The 22,837-nt window shown below is 46.9% G+C and overlaps 2 protein-coding genes across 2 annotated transcripts in view; one reads left to right on the top strand and one right to left on the bottom strand.

Annotated features, from left to right (window-relative positions):
- Nucleotides 1-8,624: 8,624 nt before the first annotated feature.
- Nucleotides 8,625-19,926, top strand: RAB5IF (RAB5 interacting factor). Its single transcript, XM_049779417.1, has 4 exons — nt 8,625-8,738; nt 9,578-9,681; nt 17,745-17,874; nt 19,555-19,926. Exons 1-4 carry the CDS (start codon nt 8,625-8,627, stop codon nt 19,594-19,596), a joined length of 390 nt encoding a protein of 129 aa, XP_049635374.1. The 3' UTR covers nt 19,597-19,926.
- Nucleotides 19,927-20,560: 634 nt separating this feature from the next.
- Nucleotides 20,561-22,837, bottom strand: part of SLA2 (Src like adaptor 2) — a 29,327-nt gene continuing 27,050 nt past the window's right edge. The window contains exons 6-8 of the mRNA XM_049779370.1: nt 22,014-22,163; nt 21,257-21,389; nt 20,561-20,729 (exon numbers count right to left, since the gene is read on the bottom strand). Of these exons, the coding sequence (XP_049635327.1) occupies nt 20,561-20,729; nt 21,257-21,389; nt 22,014-22,163 (452 nt within the window). The remainder of the gene's footprint in view (nt 20,730-21,256; nt 21,390-22,013; nt 22,164-22,837) is intronic.

Below are 22,837 nucleotides of genomic sequence, written 5' to 3'. Positions count from 1 at the left end.
CTACAGTGTAGAATACCTAACAAGGATAACAAGCAAAATACACTGAGGACTAAAGATGGAGCTTAATGGTAGAGCACATGCCTTGCAAGTGTGACGTCCTAGGTTTGATACTTAGGGGGAAATTGGTACTCGATAATTCATTTAAAAGATTATGATCCTGGGGCCCAGAGAGATAGCACAGCGGTGTTTGCCTTGCAAGCAGCCAATCCAGGACCAGAGGTGGTTGGTTCAAATCCCAGTGTCCCATATGGTCCCCTGTGCCTGCCAGGAGCTATTTCTGAGCAGACAGACAGGAGTAACCCCTGAGCACAGCCGGGTGTGGCCAAAAACACAAACAAACAAAAAAAAATTAAGAGAGGTATCAGTTGGCCAAGCAATTTTACTTATGGTTATCCATGTGAATTAAAGCAGGAAAATAGGGGGCTGGGATTGTAGCTCAGTGAGTGGTAGAGCCTTTCATCTGTGAGGTCCTTGGTTCAGTCCCCAGCAGCCCCCCTCCATATACTCACATATACAAAATAATTAAAAACAGGGGCCTGGAGAAGAATTTAGTGATAGGGGCCAGAGCTTAAACTGCCTACCATGTACCTGTAAGGCCAGGAGTTCAATTCTCTGTGGTGATCCAGCATGCACTGAATACAGTTTTGATTGGTTCTGCTGTTTGTGCCTGGCTGCTACATGACAAATGATGGCTGGTATTATGGAACCTAGCAAATCATTATAACTAAAAAGATGCAATTCCTGGAAAATATATGTACAAACTCTACAACTAAAATCTTTCAGGGGTTACTCCTGGCTCTACGCTCAGAAATCAATCCTGACAGGCTCAGGAGACCATATGGGATGCTGGGATTTGAACCACCATCCTTCTGCATGCACAGCAAACGCCCTATTTCCATGCTATCTATCTGGCCCTATTTTCCACTTTTTTCTTTTTTTTTTCTTTTTGATTTTTGGGCCACACCTGTTTGATGCTCAGGGGTTACTCCTGGCTAAGCACTCAGAAACTGCCCCTGGCTTGGGGGGACCATATGGGATGCCGGGGGATCGAACTGCGGTCCTTCCTTGGCTAGCGCTTGCAAGGCAGACACCTTACCTCTAGTGCAGAGGTCTCAAACTCACAGCCTGCGGGCCGTTTGCGGCCCTCCGTACATTTTGTGGCCCGCGGCCGGCCTTCAAATATCGCAGTATTTGCAATTATTCGCTTACCGAATAATCGCAATAAAAATCGCGTTAGTAAGAAAAAAATCGCATTAAACATTCGCATACCCCGAGCAGTTCCCTTCGGGGTATGCGAATGTTTAATGCGATTTTTTGCTATTTTTTTTCTTACTAATGCGATTTTTTTATTGTGAATATTCGGTAAGTGAATAATTGTGAATACTTTGTGCCTAGCACAGACATCATTTCCACTGCTCCAGCCCGCTGTCCCTTGCATTATCGGAGGCCTAAGGGAGAGAAGTTTATTACAGAATTAGATTTTGTCATACCTTCATCATGACTTCATCAAAGCCTGCAGTGAAGAGAAAGATTGATGACGAGCACAGACAATTTCAGGAAAAGTGGGAGATGCAGTATTTCTTTGTTGATCACAGGGGCATCCCCACATGTCTTATTTGCCCAGAGGAAGTTGCAGTGCACAAGGAATACAACTTGAAATGTCATGATTCAACTAAACATGCTGAGGAATGTGCAAAATATCAAGGAAATGATAGAGCCAAGTGGGTTGCCAGTCTTAAAGCATGTCTAATGAGGCAACAAGATTTCTTCAAGAAAGCAACCAAAGAGAATGTTGCATCTGTCGAAGCTAGTTACATGGTTAGTGAGATGATTGCTAAGGCAGGGAAACCATTCACAGAAGGAGAGTTTGTTAAAAAAAAAATGCATGTTACAGGCTGCAAGTATTATCTGTCCAGAAAAGAAAGGTCAGTTTAGCAAAATCAGCCTTTCTGCCAACACTGTGGCAGAGCACATTTCTGACATGTTAAGTGACATTTATCATCAACTGTGTGAGAAAGCCAAATGTTTTGATGCATACTGAGTTGCTCTTGATGAGGGCACAGATATAAAAGACACTGCGCAGCTCACAATTTATGTCCATGGTATTGATTGCAAGTTTGAATTGACAGAGGAGCTGCTCACAATAATTCCAATGCATGGCCAGACCACCGCTAATGAGATATTTCAGCATCTGCATTGAGAATGCAGGTTTGCCATGGAAGAGGTTTGTTGGAATAATAACCGATGGAGCACCATCAATGACAGGGAGGAAAAATGGATTGGTGGCACTTGTTCAAAAAAAAAATTGAAGAGGAGGGTGTAGAGAAGGCCACTGCTCTTCACTGCATTATCCATCAGCAGGCCCTTTGCAGTAAATGCCTGCCTTGTGACAATGTGATGTCTGTTGTGAAGTGCATCAACCAAATCAGATCCAGGGGCTTGAAGCACAGGAAGTTCCATGCTTTTTTTTTTTTTTAGACGAAATGAAGTCAGAATATGGAGATGTGCTCTATTTCACCAAGGTAGTTGGCTCAGCAGGGGAAATGTCCTGAAAAGATTTTTTGAGTTGAGAGAAGAAGTGAAAGCCTTCATGGAGAAGGATGGGAATGCTGTTTCTGAGTTGAGTGATCACAATGGCTCATGGACTTAGCTTTTCTTGTTGACATCACACATAAGCTGAATGTACTAAACAAGATGTTACAAGGCCCAGGGCAGCTTATCAGTGCTGCCTATGACAACGTAAGAGCATTCTCCACAAAACTTATGTTATGGAAATCCCAGCTCTCTCAGACAAACCTTTGCCATTTCCCAGCATGCAAGGAACTTGTGGATGCAGGCATACCATTCAGTGGTGAGAAATATGTTGATGCTCTTTTTAAGCTAGAGAAGGAATTTGATCACAGATTTGCAGACTTCAAAAAGCACAGAGCCACTTTCCAGATTTTTGTGGACCCCTTTTCCTTTGATGTGCAAGATGCCCCTCCTGTGCTTCAAATGGAGCTCATTGACCTGCAATGCAACTCTGATCTCAAAGCCAAGTTCAGGGAGATTAGTGGAAAAGCAGACATGCATGGGCAATTTTTGAGAGAATTGCCCCCCAGCTTCCCTGAGCTTTCCTAAATGTTCAAGCGCACCATGTGCCTTTTTGGGAGCACATATTTTGTGAAAAGTTATTCTCCACATTGGACTTCAATAAGTCAAAGTACAGGTCTAGACTTAATGATGATCATCTTCAAGCCATATTGAGGGTCTCAACTGCTTCCTCTCTAAAGCCAAATGTGGTTTAGATTTGTGAGAAGAAGCGCTGTCAAGTTGTTAAGTCCAGGAGAATGATGCGCCGTTCAAAGACACCAAGAACACAGTCTCATGCAAAAGTAGGGGGTTTATTTTCTTTTTTTTTTTTTTTTTGGTTTTTGGGTCACATCCGGCAGTGCTCAGGGGTTACTCCTGGCTGTCTGCTCAGAAATAGCTCCTGGCAGGCACGGGGGACCATATGGGACACCGGGATTTGAACCAACCACCTTTGGTCCTGGATCGGCTGTTTGCAGGCAAACGCCGCTGTGCTATCTCTCCGGGCCCGGGGTTTATTTTCTTACAAGCATATGCAGGGGCTGTGCTAGAATCCAGCATAAGCCAGAAACTGCCAGCCCCGAGCCATGAGCTTACAAGCTGTATATAGCATTTCAAACAATAGAAAGTTACAGTAGATTGATTTGCTTTAGGAAGTACATGACATCTGGCATTTGCTTAATCACATTTTTTGCAAGGTTTAGGTGCAAGCTTAAGGGTTAACATGACCAGGTTAGAACCATGTCAGAACAGAAAGGAAGTTAAACTGTAACTGGGTCTACAAGTTCCCACAATTGTGAAGGGGGGTAGGTGATCAGGGCAGTCAGGGAACTCGGGAAATTTTTCCTTTACAAAGTTTCTGGCAGCAAGGAATAGGCAAAGGATGCCATATTCAGAAGAACTGTTCATGATCTTCACTCAATGTTCTATTCATGTTCAGAAGAAATAATTAAAACTGTTAATAATGGGGCCCGGAGAGATAGCACAGCGGTGTTTGCCTTGCAAGCAGCCGATCCAGGACCAAAGGTGGTTGGTTCGAATCCCGGTGTCCCATATGGTCCCCCGTGCCTGCCAGGAGCTATTTCTGAGCAGACAGCCAGGAGTAACCCCTGAGCACTGCCGGGTGTGGCCCAAAAACCAAAAAAAAAAAAAAAAAAAAAAAACTGTTAATAATGACGTTTGAGGACTTTTTCTTTTTTGTGAAATCCCTTATGTGGCCCTACCTCACCCCGACTTTGCCTCCTGCGGCCCCAGGTAAATTGAGTTTGAGACCCCTGCTCTAGTGCCACCTCACCGGCCCCTATTTTCCACTTTTAAATTTTAATTATCTCAGCATGGAAGTAAGGCGTTTGCCTTTCATGCAGAAGGTCATCAGTTCGGGCCCGGAGAGATAGCACAGCGGCGTTTGCCTCGCAAGCAGCCGATCCAGGACCAAAGGTGGTTGGTTCGAATTCCGGTGTTCCATATGGTCCCCCGCGCCTGCCAGGAGCTATTTCTGAGCAGACAGTCAGGAGTAACCCCTGAGCAACGCCGGGTGTGGCCCCCCCCCAAAAAAAAAAAAAAAAAAAAGGTCATCAGTTCGAATTCGGCTTCCCATATGGTCCCCTGTGCCTGCCAAGGAGCAATTTCTGAGCATGGAGCCAGCAGTTTCCCCTGAGCACTGCTAGGTGTGACCCAAAAACCACAAAAAAAATTTTATTTTAATTATCTCTACTTTTATTTTTCTCCATCTTCAATGTCCCTACCAACATTCATCTCAATATCTCTAATTCTTTTTTTTTTTTTTTTTGGTTTTTGGGTCACACCCGGCGGTGCTCAGGGGTGACTCCTGGCTGTCTGCTCAGAAATAGCTCCTGACAGGCACGGGAGACCATATGGGACACCGGGATTCGAACCAACCACCTTTGGTCCTGGATCGGCTGCTTGCAAGGCAAACGCTGCTGTGCTATCTCTCCGGGCCCTCAATATCTCTAATTCTAAACTAGACTCCCACTCTGTTCTTGGCCCCCTGCACACCAGTCTATCTTGTTAGAACAAAAACTGAAAAGTGATATGTCTTTTGCTCAAATCCTATTTGTGACTTTCTCAACTTTTGAGATAAAAACAACTTTTCGGGGCCAGAGAGATAGCATGGAGGTAGAGCATTTGCCTTGCATACAGAAGGACGGTGGTTTGAATCCCGGCATCCCATATGGCATAGAGCCAGGAGTAACCCGAGCGCTGCTGGGTGTGACCCAAAAACCAAAACAAACCAAAACAACTTTTCAACATGGCCCTCCCTGCTACAGATTAGCCACATAGTTTCATCATTCCCATTGTCTATCTGCTCCTCATCCTTCAGAGCTACCTTCCCGAAGTCCCAGCATCTGAAGTTTCCTCTTTACAGCCTTTATTTATCATTACCCCACAGAGGAAAATATTTCCTTTTCGGACTAGGGCTAGGCATTCCAACAGTCATGGTAATGATGTTTGTCTTCAGCATTAAAAGTTACCAGGGGGTCTATAACAAGTTCTTTATTTTACTATTTTAGTACTCCCTTCAGCACTCAGGGGTTACTCCTGGATCTGAGCTCAGAAATCACTGCTGGCAGGCACGGGGGACCATATGGGATGCAGGGGGATCAAACCTGGGTTGGTTGTGTGCAAGTCCAACGTCCTATCCACTGTGCTATCATATCACTCCAGCCCCTGTAACAAGGTTTTTTTTTTTTTTGTTGTTGTTGTTTTTGGGTCACACCCGGCAGCGCTCAGGGGTTACTCCTGGCTCTATGCTCAGAAATCGCTCCTGGCAGGCTCAGGGGACCATATGGGATGCCAGGATTCGAACCACCGTCCTTCTGCATGCAAGGCAATTGCCCTATCTCCATTCTATCTCTCCGGCCCCTGTAACAAGGTGTTGTTGTTGTTTGTTTGTTTGTTTTTTGTCCGCCCGGCCTGGCCCTGTAACAAGGTTTTATACCAATGTGTATTCTTCCAAATTGGAGTGAACTTATTAGGTTTCACTATATTTCCTCCAACATCCCATAAGAAAGGAAAACTAACCAATAAAGAGGAAGGACTAAAATTATCAAGATTTTGTATCAGGGCTAAGGTGTATACCTATATTAGGTATAGCACCCTCCTACATGGTCCAAATGGTAAGTCTATAGTGTGTTTCACAGTTGGGGTCCAGCCCACTGAAACAGGATATTGGGGACTGACAAAATCCTGGGTCAGTCCAGCAGGTAAGGCACTTGTCTTACATGTGGTGGACCTAAGTTAGATCCCCATATGGGTCCCAGAGCACTGCAGGAATGAGCCCTGTGCACCAGAGTGTGAACCCAAATCAGTCCACTAACAAACAAGACCTAGGATGTTAGGATTTGATTGTGGTGGTCATCTGCTGTGGTATTCTGTTGTTTCGTTTCGTTTTGTTTTGTTTTGTTTTGTTTTTTTGGGTCACACCTGGTGGTGCTCAGGTGTTACTCCTGGCTCTGTGCTCAGAAATTGCTTCTGGCAGCTTGGGGGACCACATGGAATGCCAGGAATTGAACCACTGTCAGTCCTAGGCTGGCCATGCGTAAGGCAAATGCCCTACAGATGTGCTCTCTCTGCTGTGGTATTCTGAAAACAAACAACAAATGTTTTTTTCTTCTAGTTTCTTATGTTCATCTAACGTGGAGAACAACAAACAGGATAAGGTTGACCTTGCTGATATTCTTTTATGACTTTATACAGTTGAATCCAGATACGCTTCTATAACCAGCCCCTAACAACTATGTTCTATGTTCTCATGTTGTTCTCACCGTGCTCCTACCAGGAGGGCCTGTTAAAAAAACTAGGGTGTGTGTGGGGGCTGGTGTGATAGCACAGCAGATGAACTGGGGCAGACTGGGCTTGATCCCCAGCATCCCATATGTTCCCCCACCCCACCCCCGCATCTGCCAGGAGCAATTTCTGAGCATAGAGCTCAGGAGTAACCCCTGAACGCTGCCGGATGTGGCTCCCCCATAAAAACTAGGGTGGGAGGACACAGAAGAGTAAAGGGGTAAGGTCCTTGCCTTGCACATAGCTAATTTGGATTAAATTCATTGCACCCCACTGGTTCTACAAGAGTAAGGAGTAAGCTCTGAGTACCACCGGGTGTGTGGTCCCTAGATACTCCCCCACCCAAATAAAACCCAAAACTGTCTTGGGGGCCAGAGAGAGAACACCAAGGAAGACGCTTGCCTTGCCTGAGTGACCCCAGTTTTATCCCGGCACCTCAGATGATCCCTCGGGAACTGTCAGGGCTCAGTCCTGAGCATAAAGGCAGAAGTAGCCCCTAAACTCACTGGGTGTGGTCCCCAAACCCACATCCCTTCACAGAATAAACACACGAACATTCTGGCAACGAAGGCCTGGAAAGAGATGGTTCTCTGCATTGAGAGCCTCCCCGGTAGGCAGAAGGCACAGGTTCGATTCAGCACCACAAAGTACCCGCAAACCTCCATCCCAGTCCCCAGCACTGAGCCAGGAATTGCCCCTGAGTGAGCACCATATATGTGACCCCAAACACACACACACACACACACACACACACACTCCAAAGAGACACACACACTCCAAAGAGACACACACACACTCCAAAGAGACACACACACACTCCAAAGAGACACACACACACTCTCCAAAGAGACACACACACACACTCCAAACAGACACACACACACTCCAAAGAGACACACACACACTCCAAACAGACACACACACACATACACACACTCCAAAGAGACACACACTCCAAAGAGACACACACACTCTCCAAAGAGACACACACACTCCAAAGAGACACACACACACACTCCAAAGAGACACACACACTCCAAAGAGACACACACACACACTCCAAAGAGACACACACACACTCTCCAAAGAGACACACACACAAACACTCCAAAGAGACACACACACACTCCAAAGAGACACACACACACTCTCCAAAGAGACACACACACACTCCAAAGAGACACACACACACACACATACACACACTCCAAAGAGACACACACACACTCTCCAAAGAGACACACACACACTCCAAAGAGACACACACACACACACACACACACACACACACACACACACACACACACACTCCAAAGAGACTCTGCCGTCCTCCGTCTCCATCCCTCAGCCCTAGAGCGCCCCCTGACGGTCCCGTTGCCAACACGCTTGTCCCTTCCCTCTCACCGTACCGCGAGCTTACCAGGCCGTGTCGTCACTTCCGCCCGACGAGCGCGTTTACGCCGAGGAGAGCGAGCGCACGCACGGCTTCGCGGCCGCTGATTGGCTGCGTGCGCACGTTCGGGGGCGGGAGGACGCGCTGCGTGGCTCCTCCCCCGCGGCGCCGAGCCGGGCGCTTGGCCTGAGTGAGTTCAGTCCCAGCCTGCGCGCCGTCCCGGAACCGATCTTCGGTGGTCGGCTAGCCGCTCGCCGCCCTGCGGGTCGTGACCTCGCGACCTCTGACCCCTGACCCGACCTTTCCGGTCCGGCCCGCGCGCCCTAGGCCCCGGCCCGGGCGGCGCGACGGGAGGATGAGCGGCGGGCGGCGGAAGGAGGAGCCGTCTCCGCCGCAGCTGGCCAACGGGGCGCTCCGAGTCTCGGCGTGGAGCAAGGCGCTGCGGAGCGACGCGGCCTGGGAGGACAAGGTGCGGTGGCGGGGGTCTGCCCGATCTCCTGGGGGACCCCGCCTGGCTTGGGGCTTCCTGGCCCGCAGTCGCTTCTTGCCTGCGCTCCTGCCCCGGTGCTCTTTGGCCTTGCCCGAGTCTCCTCTCCTGCCCTTGCTGTGCCCCGCGCCCTGCAGGCTCCGATCTGCTGTGTCATTTCTTTCGAAAGAGTGTGTAGCAATCTAGGGCAGGCTAGAAATCCGAGTGTGCGACCGGGTGAAATGTGAATGGTGTTGGCACGGGGATCGATCTTCGCCGTTGTTTCTAGGCCTTCCGCCCCGATCTGCACCCAGACCGGCCACCAGCCTGCCTGTACTGCCCGTGGGCAGCCGTGTCTCTGCCCAGCTCAGACACTCACTGTCAGCTATTTAATCACAATCGTTTTCCTTCCTGCAGCTTCTAAAAGCAAGTAAATGATTCTCTCTCAGATTTGTATCTGGAGTGCCAGAGAGATAGTACAGAAGGTAGGGTGCTTTACTTTGCATCAATCAATCCCCTGAGCACAAAGCCAGGAGTATGCAGGGTGGGGTGGGTGGATGGTGGCCTAAAAACCATTATAGAAGATTTGTATTAGAAATATGGAACCCAGGAGCCATCCTTAAGTTGATGGCGTGTATTGGTTGTTTTTTGTTTTGTTTTGTTTTGTTTTTTTACCATATTTTAGCATAAAGAGTTGGAGGTAGGACCTTATACCATTTTTCTGGGGAGAAAAATTCCCTGGAAGGTGTGTTTATCGGAAAGCTTTTTTATTCCTCTTATTACAGGAGACTTTTCTTGTGTCACTCATTTTTAATAATGTTTGTATCATCTCTCATCTACAGGATGAATTTTTAGACGTGATCTACTGGTTTCGGCAGATTATTGCTGTGGTCTTAGGTGTCATTTGGGGAGTATTGCCATTACGAGGTTTCTTGGGAATAGCAGGGTAAGTTATATGTCTTGTATTTCTTTATTTTATTTTACTTTACTTTGGTTTGGTTTTGGGGCCACACTCGGCAGCACTCAAGGGTTACTCCTGTCTCTGCACTCAGAAATCACTCCTTGCAGGCTTAGGGGACCATATGGGATGCTGGGGATTGAACCCAGGTCAGCCATGTGCAAGGCAAACGCCCTACCTGCTATGCTAATGCCCCGTCCCTTGTATTTTCTTTTGTAGTTATTTAATTTGGGGGTGCAGTGGGCCACACCAATTGATGCTTGGAGGCATCTCCTAGTTCATGATCTCTCCCCATGATGTCAGGTAACTGGGCATTGTACTGGATTATCTGGTGCTCCAGCATGCAAAAATTAGTACTTCAATCCACTGAGCTAGATTTCTCCCCTGCTACACCCGGTGACCCTGAGGGGTTACTTCTGGCTATGCGTGCACTCAGAAATTGCTCCTGGCTTGGGGGACCATATGGTATCCTGGGGGATTGAACCATGGTCCACCCTAGGCTAGATTCCTGGTTTGGATCTATATTTTTGTTTGTTTTGGGGCCACATCCAGGTATGCTTAAGGGTTACTGCTGGTCCTGCACTTCTGGAGGTACTTGGAGGACATGTGGGATGCCAGGTGCAAGGCAAATGCCCTACCCACTGAGCTCTCATTCCAGACTCCCAGATCTTTTGGTTTGATAAATTAAGCAAAAATTGGCCCTGTGCCGGTATCATACACCTGGAGCACCTTAGATTATCCTTGTCCCTCCCTGAAGGATTTTCTGATCTTTTTATTCAGGGGTTCAGAGTGACCGCGTACAATGAGCTGCTGTATTTTGTTTTATTTTGATTTTTGGGGCCACACCTGGTATCTATACTCACCTTTGTTGTTCCCAGTAGTGTTCAGGGGATGATGCATTTGGTTCAGACCTGGGCATGCAAAGCATGTACTCCACCCCATCAAGATCTTCCACCCCAAGACTACCAGAGTGCCTGTGAGTGGCTGCCACTGTAGTTCTTGCATATCCTTTGATCTGTGGAAGCTTGGAAAGTGGAGTTTCAATACTTGATGACCATTTACTTGTGCTGGATTCTGCTTTTAAGAGTTGAATCCTAACTTTGGCAGAAGGTTCTTTGGATCCTAGCATTTAAAAAGGCAGTGAATTGGGGCCCGAGAGATAGCATGGAGGTAAGGTGTTTGCCTTCCATGCAGGAGGTCGTCGGTTCGAATCCCGGCGTCCCATATGGTCCCCTGTGCCTGCCAGGAGCAATTTCTGAGCCTGGAGCCAGGAATAACCCCTGAGCACTGCCGAGTGTGACCCAAAAAAAAAAAAAAAAAAAAAAAAGGCAGTGAATTGGGACCAGCGAGGTGGCGCTAGAGGTAAGGTGTCTGCCTTGCAAGCACTACCCATATGGTCCCCCTCCCCCAAGCCAGGGGCAATTTCTGAGCCCTTAGCCAGGAGTAACCCCTGAGCATCAAACGGGTGTGGTCCAAAATAAAAAAAGGAAACCCAACTGTTTTAAGGGACAAAGTAATTGTACATGGATTCTGTTTTATTTATCTTATATGTTCTTTGGCTGAAAGTTCAAAGTTAAGATATAGGCAAGGGGACTTCTTCTGAGAATTGTTATGGGTGATTTCCTTCCACTGTAACTTTACCTTGTCCTTTTTCTCTGCATCTTTGTTCTTATAATTAAAAATTAAAAATTAGGGGCCGGAGAGATAGCATGGAGGTAAGGCGTTTGCCTTTCATGCAGAAGGTCATCAGTTCAAATCCCGGCGTCCCATATGGTCCCCGTGCCTGCCAGGAGCAATTTCTGAGCATGGAGCCAGGAATAACCCCTGAGCACCGCCGGGTGTGACCCAAAAACCAAAAAAAAAAAAAAAATTAAAAATTAAAAAAAAAATAAAAAGGCAGTGAAAAGTAGGGTCTTAGACTTCCATGTTTAATTCTGATTCTGTGGACAGTGGCAGCTAAAGGTGATACTAGCACTTGATATGACTCAACTTTTTAACAAGTCACTGAAAGTGAATCTACATATTCACCAGGTTGAGTAAGAGAGAGGTGTGGGAGTCATCTTGAGATGGGACTGTGGGGTCAAGGAGATGACTCAGAGGACTTGCATAGGGAGTTCCTAGGTTTGATTCCCAGCACCATGTTGCCCCTTGTGTTCTGGGGTGGCCCTGGTAACACAGCACAAAAGAATCTGAGTAGTACCATGTTGAGTACAATCAGGAGTGTCAATAAGAGTTGATACAGTAAGATAGGAATTGTGAGTGAACTTTAAAAGGCCTGTCAGTTTTTCTCAAATTAAATATAAAATTAGCCTTGCCAATGAAAAGTGAAATCTCTTTTTTTATACTAGGGCAGTGGAGACGGATCAACTAATGCGAACTCATTTGAATTTCATAGAAGATAACCAAAGGGAATTTGTCATGCTCTGTTTTACAAAAACCTTTCGGCTCATACCAAGCAGGAAGGGAGGGAGGGAGGGGAAGTGAGAGAGTTAAAGTTTTCATGTCATATTCTTCAAGGAAGCTAGTAAAAGTGTGTATTCTGCCAGACTTTAACTGGATGGGCACCTATGGAGACTGATTAAGGTTGATGAGACAAGAATATGGGTTAATAGTATTCTTCCTGGGCTGCTGCTGTTGTTGCTACATCTAGCATTGATCAGGGCTTATGCCTGGTTTTGCACTTAAGGATCACTCCTGGCTCGGGGGACCATATATGGTGCCAGGGATTGAACCTGGGTCTGTTGTGTGCAGAACAACTGCTTTACCAACTGTTATCACTCCAGCCCTTATAAGAGCATTATTTGGTGGTGGGGGGGGGGGGCAGTGCTCAGGGCTTACTTTCGAGTTTGAGTTCAGGGATCACTCCTGGCAGGCTCAGGGGATCATATATGTTGCTAGGGATCAAATTCAGGTCAACCACATGCAAGACCAGTGCTTTACCCACTAAACAGCCTCTACAAGGGCTTTTTTCTCCTTCCTTCCTTCCTTCCTTCCTTCCTTCCTTCCTTCCTTCCTTCCTTCCTTCCTTCCTTCCTTCCTTCCTTCCTTCCTTCCTTCCCTTATTTTTTATTTTTATTTATTTATTTATTTATTTATTTATTTATTTATTTATTTATTTTTGGCTTTTTGGGCCACACCCGGCGTTGCTCAGGGATTATTCATGGCTGTCTGCTCAGAAATAGCTCCTGGCAGGCACAGGGGACCATATGGGACACCGGGATTCGAACCAACCACCTTTGGTCCTGGATCGGCTGTTGCTATCTCTCCGGGCCCTACTTATTTATTTATTTATTTATTTATTTATTTATTTATTTATTTATTTATTTATTGGTTTGGGTCACACCCAGCAGTGCTCAGGGGTTACTCCTGGCTCTATGCTCAGAAATCACTCCTGGCAGGCGTGGGGGACCCTATGGGATGCCAGGATTTGAACTACCGTCCTTCTGCATGCAAGGCAAACGCCATACCTCCCTACTTCCATGTTACCTTTCTCTCTTCTCTTCTTGCCACATCCGGCAGAGCTCAGGAGTTACTTCTAGTTCTGCACTCAGAAATTGCTCCTGGCAGTTTGGGGGACCATATAGGATTTCGGGATCAAACCTGGTCCTTCCTGGGTTGGCCATGTGCAAGACAAATGCCCTGCCATTGTGTTATCACTCCGGCCTCTACAAGGGTATTGTTATTATATATATAATTATAGTATGTTATACAGTCATTAAATATATAGTATCATATATAAATAAATATGTATATAATATAAATATGAATTAATATAAATATTTATATAAATGTATATAAATATATACACTTATATACATATATAATAACATATATATTGGTTTTTGGGCCACACCTGGTAACTCTCAGGGGTTACTCCTGGCTATGCATTCAGAAATTGCTCCTGACTCGGGGGACTATATGAGATGTCGGGGATTGAGCCTAGGTTCGTCTTGGGTCAGCCACGTGGAAAGCAAATGCCCTACCACTGCGCTATCGTTCCCGTCCCTACAAGGGTATTTTTAAAATGTAGTAACTCCATATGAGAGAAAAGGCAGATGAGGGAAATAGAACAAAAAGGGAGAAAAATGGTCTAGAACGAGGAGTTTTTCTTTTCTTTTTTTTTTTTTGGTGTTTTGGGCCACACCCAGCGGTGCTCAGGGGTTATTCCTGGCTGTCTGCTCAGAAATATAGCTTCTGGCAGGCACGGGGGACCATATGGGACACCGGGATTCGAACCAGCCACCTTTGGTCCTGATCGGCTGCTTGCAAGTCAAACGCCGCTGTGCTATCTCTCCGGGCCCACAAGGAGTTTTTCATCTCCCACAGACCACTTGTCTAGGAGAGGGCTAACACTGTTTAAAAGCCCCATCGTGGGGCTGGAGAGATAGCGTGGAGGTAAGGCATTTGCCTTGCATGCAGAACCATGGTGGTTCGAATCCTGGCATTCTATATGATCCCCCGAGCCTGCCAGGAGTGATTTCTGAGTGTAGAGCCAGGAGTAATCCCTGAGCACTGCCTGGTGTGACCCCCCCCCCCAAAAAAAAAAAGCCCCCAGGTATCCCTAGAAGGATAACAAAGTAGGTAAGGTGTTTCCCTTGCACACAGCTGATCCGGGTTTGATCCCCATATGGTCCCCTGAGCACTGCCAGGAGTGACCCCTGAATGCAGAGCCAGGAGTAACCCCTAAGCACAACTGGGCACGACCCAAAAAAACAAACAGAAAAGAGACCTGTCCTTCATTTTACAGACTTCTAAGGGATTCTTCGAATCCATTCCAAATGGGCTTTTAACATAGCAAGGACTACACTAATATCCTTGCCACAGTGGCAGATAAACTATCCCCCAATAAATAGGTAGGGGTGCACACTTGGAGTGTTGGGGAAACTGGGGATTAAATCTAGAGCTCCTGCATGAGCTCTAGCTCTTTGAGCTATTTCCCCATCACCCACTCTTCCCCAAAAAAGTTTAGGGACTGGAGAGATAATATAGAGGTTAAGACTCTTTTTAGGAGCAACCCTGGAACCTCATAATCCCCCCAACACCCTCAGGAAAGGACCCTCTACCCAAGCACAGATTGGGTGTACCTTTCCTCTGCTTCTACAAAAGTGAAAGAGACCAGAGAAATAGTAACTAGTTAAGGTGCCTTGTACTTGGCTGACTCAGCACCACACAATCAAATGTCCATTGAGTACCACTGACTATGACACTAAAACACAAAAAGCAGCTCTGGATTTGTTCTGCTTTTTCACTTTTACTTTTTTGTTGTTTTTTGATTTTTGGGCCACACCCAGCGGTGTTCAGTGGTTCCTCCTGGCTCTGCATTCAGAAATCACTCCTGGATGGGAAATTCAAGGAGAAAATGTAAATAAACCGTTAAGTGAAATGCTTGGTACATCTAGATTATCTATATAGATCCTCTAGTCTTTTTTTTTTTTTTTTTTTTTGGTTTTTGGGTCACACCCGGCAGCGCTCAGGGCTCCTGGCTCTACACTCAGAAATAGTTCCTGGCAGGCTCTGGGGACCATATGGGATGTCGGGATTCGAACCACCGACCTTCTGCATGTGAGGCAAACGCCTTACCTCCATGCTATCTCTCTGGCCCCAGATCCTCTAGACTAGGGGTCCCAAACTCAATTTACCTGGGGGCCACAGGAGGCAAAGTCGGGGTGATCCTTGAGTGCAAAGTCAGTAGTAAGCCTTGAAAATTGGGGGGTGTGACCCAAACAACTAAAACAAAACAAAACAAAACAAAAATTCCTCTAGGGCAGGGCCACAAAATGTTGTACGGAGGGCGCAAACGGCTCACGAGCCTCGAGTTTGAGATCCCTGCTCTAGACATTTTATGAACAGCTTATAAAGAAAGATAAGACTGGGCTGTTAGGTAGGATCTGAAATATTTTGGAATTTACTCATCAAATATATTGCAGTACTGCTTTCTTTCTTTCTTTTCTTTCTTTCTTTCTTTCTTTTTTTTTTTTTTTTTTTTTTGCAGTACCGCTTTCTTGGCTGCTACGTGTATGCTGGGAATAGTCCCAGCCTGTCATGTCTGAGTATGCTGGGAGATATTCGAATGAAAGGTGCCTTAGTTCGAACCATTTCCACTCTCTTGGAACTGGTTCATGGATAATGGCTTCTCCCCTCTCCTCCAACCATCTGTGCTTGGTTCTGGTGACCCTCTCTTCCCCACTTCCTACTTGAACTGCCCTCTAATTCTCAAGCTCAGGCCATCCAGTGAGGTCCTGTTCAGATAAAACGATTTTCTTGGGTCTTTGATTCATACTTTTTTTTTTTTTTTTTTTTTGATGTTTGGGTTACACCTGGTGGCGCTCAAGAGTTACTCCTGGCTCTGCTCAGAAATCCGTTCCTGGCAGGCTCGGGACCATATGGGATGCTGGGATTTGAACCAAGGTCTGTCTGGTGTTGGTGCATGCTAGGCAAATGCCTTAAACCCTGTGCTTAAACACTTTTTTATAAAGTTAAATTTATCATTTGTTTTGTCTGAAAGTGTTTGGGGACTACTTCTGGCTGTGCTTTAGAGGTTCTCCTGGTAGTGCTCAAGGGGAACCATGTGGTAGTGGAAATTGAACTGAGTGAGGCCTCCTGCATAAAGCATGCATAAAGATTCTCTCAAAAAAAAAAAAAAAAAAAAAGATTCTCTCCAGTTCCTCATTATTTATTGTTTGCCTGAGAACTAATGATGCTTCTGCTCATTGTGCTGTGGATTTGTATTCTTGGAAAAGGGCACTTTCCTGCCTGCCTTCTGGAGCTTAACACAGATTAACAGGTGCTATGAATGCTTGTTAAAAATGTCTTAAAGAGAGGCCTGCATGGTGGCGCTAGAGGTAAGGTGCCTGCCTTGCCTGTGTTAGCCTAGGATGGACCGTGGTTCGACCCCCGGCGTCCCATATGGTCCCCCAAGCCAGCTCGATTTCTGAACTCATAGCCAGGAGTAACCTCTGAGCGTCACCGGGTGTGGCCCCCCCCAAAAACAAACAAACAAACAAAAAATGTCTTAAAGTGTGGGGGCTGGAGAGATAGCATGGAGTTAGGGCGTTTGCTTTGCATGCAGGACGGTGGTTCGAATCCCCGCATCCTGCCCAGGTTTGAATCCCTGAACCTGCCAGGAGTGATTTCTGAGCGTAGAGCCATTAGTAACCCCTGAGCCTTGCTGGATATGACCAAAAACCAAAAACCAAAAACCAAACAAAAAGTCTTTAAGAGGACTGGAGTGGTAGCGCAAGTGGTAAGCCATTTGCCTTACAGGCGGCTAACCTAGGACAGACTGTGCGCTTCAATTCCCTGGCGTCCCATATAGTCTCCCAAGCCAGGGGCAATTTCTGAGCGAATAGCCAGGCGTCATCCCTGAGCATCACCCCAAGTGTGGCCCAAAAACAAAAAAATGTTGTAAAGGGAAAAGAAAGTCTTAAAGAGACTAGGTGATAGTCAATTTGTAGGGTTTTTACTTTGCATGTAGTCAATTGAAGTCCTACCAGGAGTGATCCCTGAACACAGCCATTAATAAGACACTGCTAGGTGTGACCCAGAAAAAAAACTAGCTGTTTTGGGGTCTGGAATGATAGTACAGGGGATAAGGCATTTGCTTTGCATGCATCTGACCTGGTTTGATTGCACTACAGATCCAGGACTAGCCCCATGAATACTGCTAATGTGGTCCATTTCCTGCACTCCCAAAAATCCAGTCTCTAGCTCTAATGAAGTAGCCTCATTTTTATTTATTTACTTTTTTTTGGGGGGGGTCACACCCAGCATGCTCAGGGGTTACTCCTAGCTCTATGCTCAGAAATTGCTCCTGGCAGGCTTGGGGGACCATATGGGATGCTGGTATTCAAACTACCATCCTTCTGCATGTAAGGGAAACAACCTACCTCCATGCTATCTCTCCGACCCCTAAGAAAGTAGCCTCATTGAGAGAATTTTCCAGTACTTCTGTTGTCCTATAATCAGTTTCACAGTGAGTGACTTACAACTGACAGTTGTGCTGGAAGTCTTTCATTTATGGTTTACATTTGGTATTTGTCTTTTCTCTGCAGATTCTGTCTGATCAATGCAGGAGTCCTATACCTCTACTTCAGCAACTATTTACAGATAGATGAGGAAGAATATGGCGGCACATGGGAGCTCACAAAAGAAGGCTTTATGACATCTTTTGCCTTGTTCATGGTATGTGTGGCTGATAATTTTACAGCAAGCTTTGTCATGTCATCTCTCATTGTTGTCAGTCAGGAGAAGCCTGCTATTTGAGCTAGACTGAGATGAGGCAAACTTTCTTCCGTGGCTTAGTCAGAATATCCCAGAAGATAGTGTGATGTCACTCTAGTCTTTCCATGGTATATATAAGTCTACCCTCTTTTCAGCTGTGGCTGCATATTCCAAAAAACTAGGAAAAAATTGGAAATAACATTTTTTTTTTTGGTTTTGGTTTTTGGGCCACACCTGGCGGTGCTCAGGGGTTACTCCTGACTCTATGCTCAGAAATTGCTCCTGGCAGGCTTGGGGGACCATTTGGGATGCCGCAATTTGAACCAATGACCTTCTGCATGAAAGGCAAACGCCTTACCTCCATGCTATCTCTCCGGCCCCTGGAAATAACATTTGCGGGAAGCTAGAGAGATTGTATCAGGTAGGGCACTTGTGTTCCATGTTGCCTGTTTGTAGGTCCGGACAGCTCAGTGAGTTGCAGCACATGCTTTGCTTGTAGGAGATCAGTCTCCAGCACCACTTGGTCCCCAGCTGCTACCAGGAGCTGTCTACAGGCACAGAGTTAGAAGTAGCTTCTGTGCACTGCGTGCTCACTTGTGTGTGGAGTTGTGTGCATGTATGCACATAGAGCTGGGATTAGCTCCTGTGCACTGGCAGAGGACGTTAGATGGGGGGGGCGGGTAGAAAAAGAAAAGGAAGATATAAGTACCAGGGGCCCTCCTGTATGCAAAGCATGTACTTTACTTGTTGTGTCATTTCCACAGCCAGTTGTACAGAGGGCCAGAACAATAGTGTACTGGGTAGGGCTCTTGTCTTGTACATGGAATCCCCAACATCCCAGTCCCCCTAGCACTACCAGGAGTAATCCTTGAGCATAGAGCCAGGAGTAAATCCTGAGTACCTCTGTGTGTGGTCAAAAAGCAAAAAATTAAAAAATATATAGGGGGTGGAGCCAGAGTGGTGGCGCAAGCAATAGGGCGTCTGCCTTGTGCGCGCTAACCTAGGACGGACTAGGACGGACCGCGGTTCGATCCCTGGTGTCCCATATGGTCCCCCGAGCCTGCCAGGAGCAATTTTCTGAGCACATGGCCAGGAGTAACCCCTGAGCATCACTGGGTATGGCCAAAAGCCAAATAAAGGGGTGGGGGGAGATGGTGCCTTGATGTCTTGTGGGATGGTATGGAGGTGGTGTGGTTTGGCTTTGATGTTTGTTGTTCATCTGAACCTACTGGCAGTACAGGCCATTTCTTTATTTATTTGGTTTTTGGGCCCACCCAGCTGTGTTCCTAGCTCTGCACTTAGGGATCACTCCTGATGGCTCGGGACGGTGTGGGATGCTGGGGATTGAACTGGAGTCAGCCACATGTATTGCAAATGCCCTACCCATTCTGGCCTTCCAGTGTCTTATCTGAAATTTTGGGGTTGTGTGCCACATCTCTGTGCTCAGGACTTATTCTCTATGTTCAGGGATCACTCCTGGTGGAGCTGTGGGACCATCTAATGTGGAAATCAAATGGGGGTTGGCAAGAGAAGAGCTCTGACCCTTTTATACTGTATCTCTGACCGCTTGACCTTTTCCATTAATGGGATGGGGGCTGCATATGACCCAGGGGCTATAACCATTGCTTATTTCTTCTCTAGGTCATTTGGATCATCTTTTACACAGCCATCCACTATGATTGATGGTATGCCGCCCACCTGCTCCCTGTCCATCCAAAGGACTTTTAGATACAACACGGAAATGCGACGATAGGGGCACCCAGATACATGGATCCTGAAGACCCATGTTTCCTAGACCAATAATCAGTGTGTTGGGCATCAGTCTTTTCTGCAAGGGTTATGACCTGAACCTTTTAAAAGAATCTCCACCTTTTGGGGAAGTCTTTCTGAATTGCCCCTCACCGACCATTTCTTGGATTCATATCCATCATGAAACACCCGAATGCTGATTGGAGCTGTTGTTTACTTTGAAGCATTTCTGGCTTTGGATGAAACATTAAATTGTCTTCCTCACTTTTTTAAAGCTATCAGTGGTTGGGACTGGAGAGATAGTACAGCGGATAAGGCTCTTGCCTTGCACACAGCCAACTCGGGTTTGATCCCCAGCATCCCATGTATTCCCCCGAGCACTGCCAAGAGTAATTCCTGAGTGCAGTCAGGAGTAACACCTGAGCATCTCCAGGTAAAGGCCCCCTCCCTTCATAAAAATACCAGTGGCATTTCAAGTCTTCTGAAAACAGTGTGTGATTCATAGCACAGTGCAAGCAGCTTCTGATAACAATTTCCATTGAAGAATGTTTTGAGATATTTGAATAAATCAGATATTTAATTGAGAATCTGCTGATGATACCTAGTCCGGCCCTTCCCCTTCATCTCAGACCTTGAATCCAAGTCGTGACCTCCTGTCCCCATCTCTTCTGTCAACTTCCTCTTCCTTAGTTATTCCATTTGGGTCTCTTTCTCGCTCGGCTATGTGGACGGGGGAGGTCTTACTTCCCAAAGCCCTGGTGCCCCTGCCTTGAACCAGAGCTTCCAACTGCTTCAAGCTGAGAGAAAGGAGCAGGGGATACAGATACTGTGTTTGCACTTTCGCCACTCAGTGCAGTTCTGTCTTTGGTGCTCAATGATGTTAAGTTGAGTTGGGGTTCTAAGTACTGTAACCTTTGTTTCCCTTCCGGCCTCTACTTTGGGCCTTGGCATCATCCAAGGAGATATCATCTGTCAGGCTGACGTAGGAGCTGAGGGCCTCCCGTAGCCCCTCACTGAGGAGAGATGCCTCTCCTGTCGCAGGTGCGTCCGAGAGAAGCAAGAGGGAACTGTGGAGAGGGGAGAAGACAGTGGAAGGCCTGCATATGCCATACTCCCCTTACAGCAACCTTCCTGTCTGCCTCTGAAAATCTCTGCTGGGACCAGAGTGATAGCACAGTGGTAGGGCGTTTACCTTGCACACAGCCAACCTGCCACCAACCCAAGTTTATTCCCAGCATCCAGTATGGTCCCCCAAGCCTGCCAGGAGCAATTTCTGAGTGCAGAGCTATGAGTAACCCCCTGAGCATTGCTGGGCGTGGCCCAAAAACAAACAAAATCTCAGCTGCTCTCACTTCCCTACTCAACTTTGGCACTATGGACAGTGCTCTCTGTTTCCCATTATGTTGGTTGTCCTAGTGTCCCAAGTCTGCTTGCTCGTCTCTGACAGACCTCCCTCCAGACAGACCTGTTTAGAGCTGCCTGCATCTACATGTTAAATCAGTGCTCACGGGAATTCAAGTATCCCAAAAAATGATAGGCCCCTTCTAGGTTGGGGTTCCTTTCCTTGTTCCCCTTGTCCCATGGGCCTCCTCACCTGTCCAGCTCTTTCCAGTTGACTGGTTTTGTCTTTACAATCACGGGCGGCAGTATGGCCTTATTGGAGACTGGACCAGTCCTCAGCAGGGCACAGGGTTCCTTGAGGAGGCAGCATATGTCATCTGCCATCTCTGAGGAAGAGACCTTGATGTGGCTGAATACACTCAACTTCCCCCAAGCCACCCTGAGAACTTTCCACACTTGGCAAGTAGGGCATGACAGGAGATGATGGCTGTTAGTGTCCTGCAGTAAGCTGATGGGACTTTCTGAGCCCAACTGAAATGTCATAAGAGGCACCAGAAAATGCGAAGCTTCAATCAAGTTCCACAACCCCAACAACTCAGGGCCTCATTCATGTGGAGAGCCCTGGTTGACAGAAATGCGTTGCAGGAACATTCTGGCTTATGCTCACCTGGGAAGTCTGTGGAGCTACTGCTATCTGGCTGTTAGCATGCACACATTTTTTAAAATGTGTTTGTTTGGGGTCCATTCCCAGTGGTGCCCAGGGCTTACTCCTGGGCTCTGAACTCAGGGTACCATATGGTGTAATAGATCAAACCCCAAGTCAAGTCTCATGTAAGGCAAGTTCTACTCTCTGCTACCTCTGCAGCCTCCAGGATACATGCATTAGAATAGGACTAACAGTAAATAGAGGACACTCCCTTGTTTGAACAGTTGTGTGAACCATCTAAGAGCACAATTGCCATTCCTCAGACACTGCACCCCAATCTTCTCACAGACAAGAAAGGCCATACCTGAATAATGGTCCACCAGGGCCTGGAGTGAGGGGAAGGTGAGGCTCGGTGAGATGTACAGCCAGCCATTGTCAAGGCGCTGGATCCTATAGTGTTTGATTTGGTCCCAGGATGCAGGGCGGCTTTGGCGGATGGACAGAGAGTAGCAGCCTGAGAAAGGATGGCATGGATAGCGGGGTCCTGAGTCCCTGCTGGGATCCAGCCCTGCTTATGAGGGCAGGAGAGGCAGGGAGAGGGTCATAGGGTCCAGACAAAAAGGAAAAAGTAAAATAGGACTTGCTCTCTTGGCTGTTCTTTTATTTATTTTGTTCTTTTTTTTTTTGGGGGGGGGGTCATACCCGGCAGCGCTCAGGGGTTACTCCTGGCTCTACACTCAGAAATCGCTCCTGCCAGGCTCGGAGGATCATATGGGATGCTGGGATTCAAACCACCATCCTTCTTCATGCAAGGCAAACGCCTTACCTTCATGCTATCTCTCTGGCCCCTTACTTTTTTTTGGAGGCTGAAACCAGCAGTGCTCAGGATTATCTCCTGACTCACTCCTGATAGACTTGGAGAACCATATGGGGTGCCAAGGATAAAACCCAGGTTGGGCACATATAAAGCACATGCCCTATCTATTGTGCTATTTCTCGGGCTCCTGTTTTTATTTGGGGGCCACACCAGCTGGTGTTAAGGGGCGATGCAGTGTCAAGTTTTGAACCTAATGCATGCAAAAGCACATATGTTAATCCTGGAGCTGAAGTTTATGGTGGCCCTAAAACAAAACAAAAAAATGGTGGAGGGACTTAGCGTTGAACAGCAGGTAAAGCACTTGCCTTGTG

The sequence above is a fragment of the Suncus etruscus genome, chromosome 9 (genome assembly GCF_024139225.1).
Source record: "Suncus etruscus isolate mSunEtr1 chromosome 9, mSunEtr1.pri.cur, whole genome shotgun sequence".
Classification (NCBI taxonomy): Eukaryota; Metazoa; Chordata; class Mammalia; order Eulipotyphla; family Soricidae; genus Suncus; species Suncus etruscus.
Note: the sequence above shows the minus strand (reverse complement) of the source record. Positions and strands in the feature narration are given on the sequence as shown.

What these genes read in the sequence shown, in the direction of transcription:
- RAB5IF (XM_049779417.1), top strand. Translation starts at nt 8,625, where the DNA reads ATGAGCGGCGGGCGGCGGAAGGAGGAGCCGTCTCCGCCGCAGCTGGCC. An exon ending in ACGCGGCCTGGGAGGACAAG is followed by an intron (nt 8,739 to 9,577) that starts GTGCGGTGGCGG and finishes TCTCATCTACAG; the next exon opens with GATGAATTTTTAGACGTGAT. An exon ending in GGTTTCTTGGGAATAGCAGG is followed by an intron (nt 9,682 to 17,744) that starts GTAAGTTATATG and finishes TTTTCTCTGCAG; the next exon opens with ATTCTGTCTGATCAATGCAG.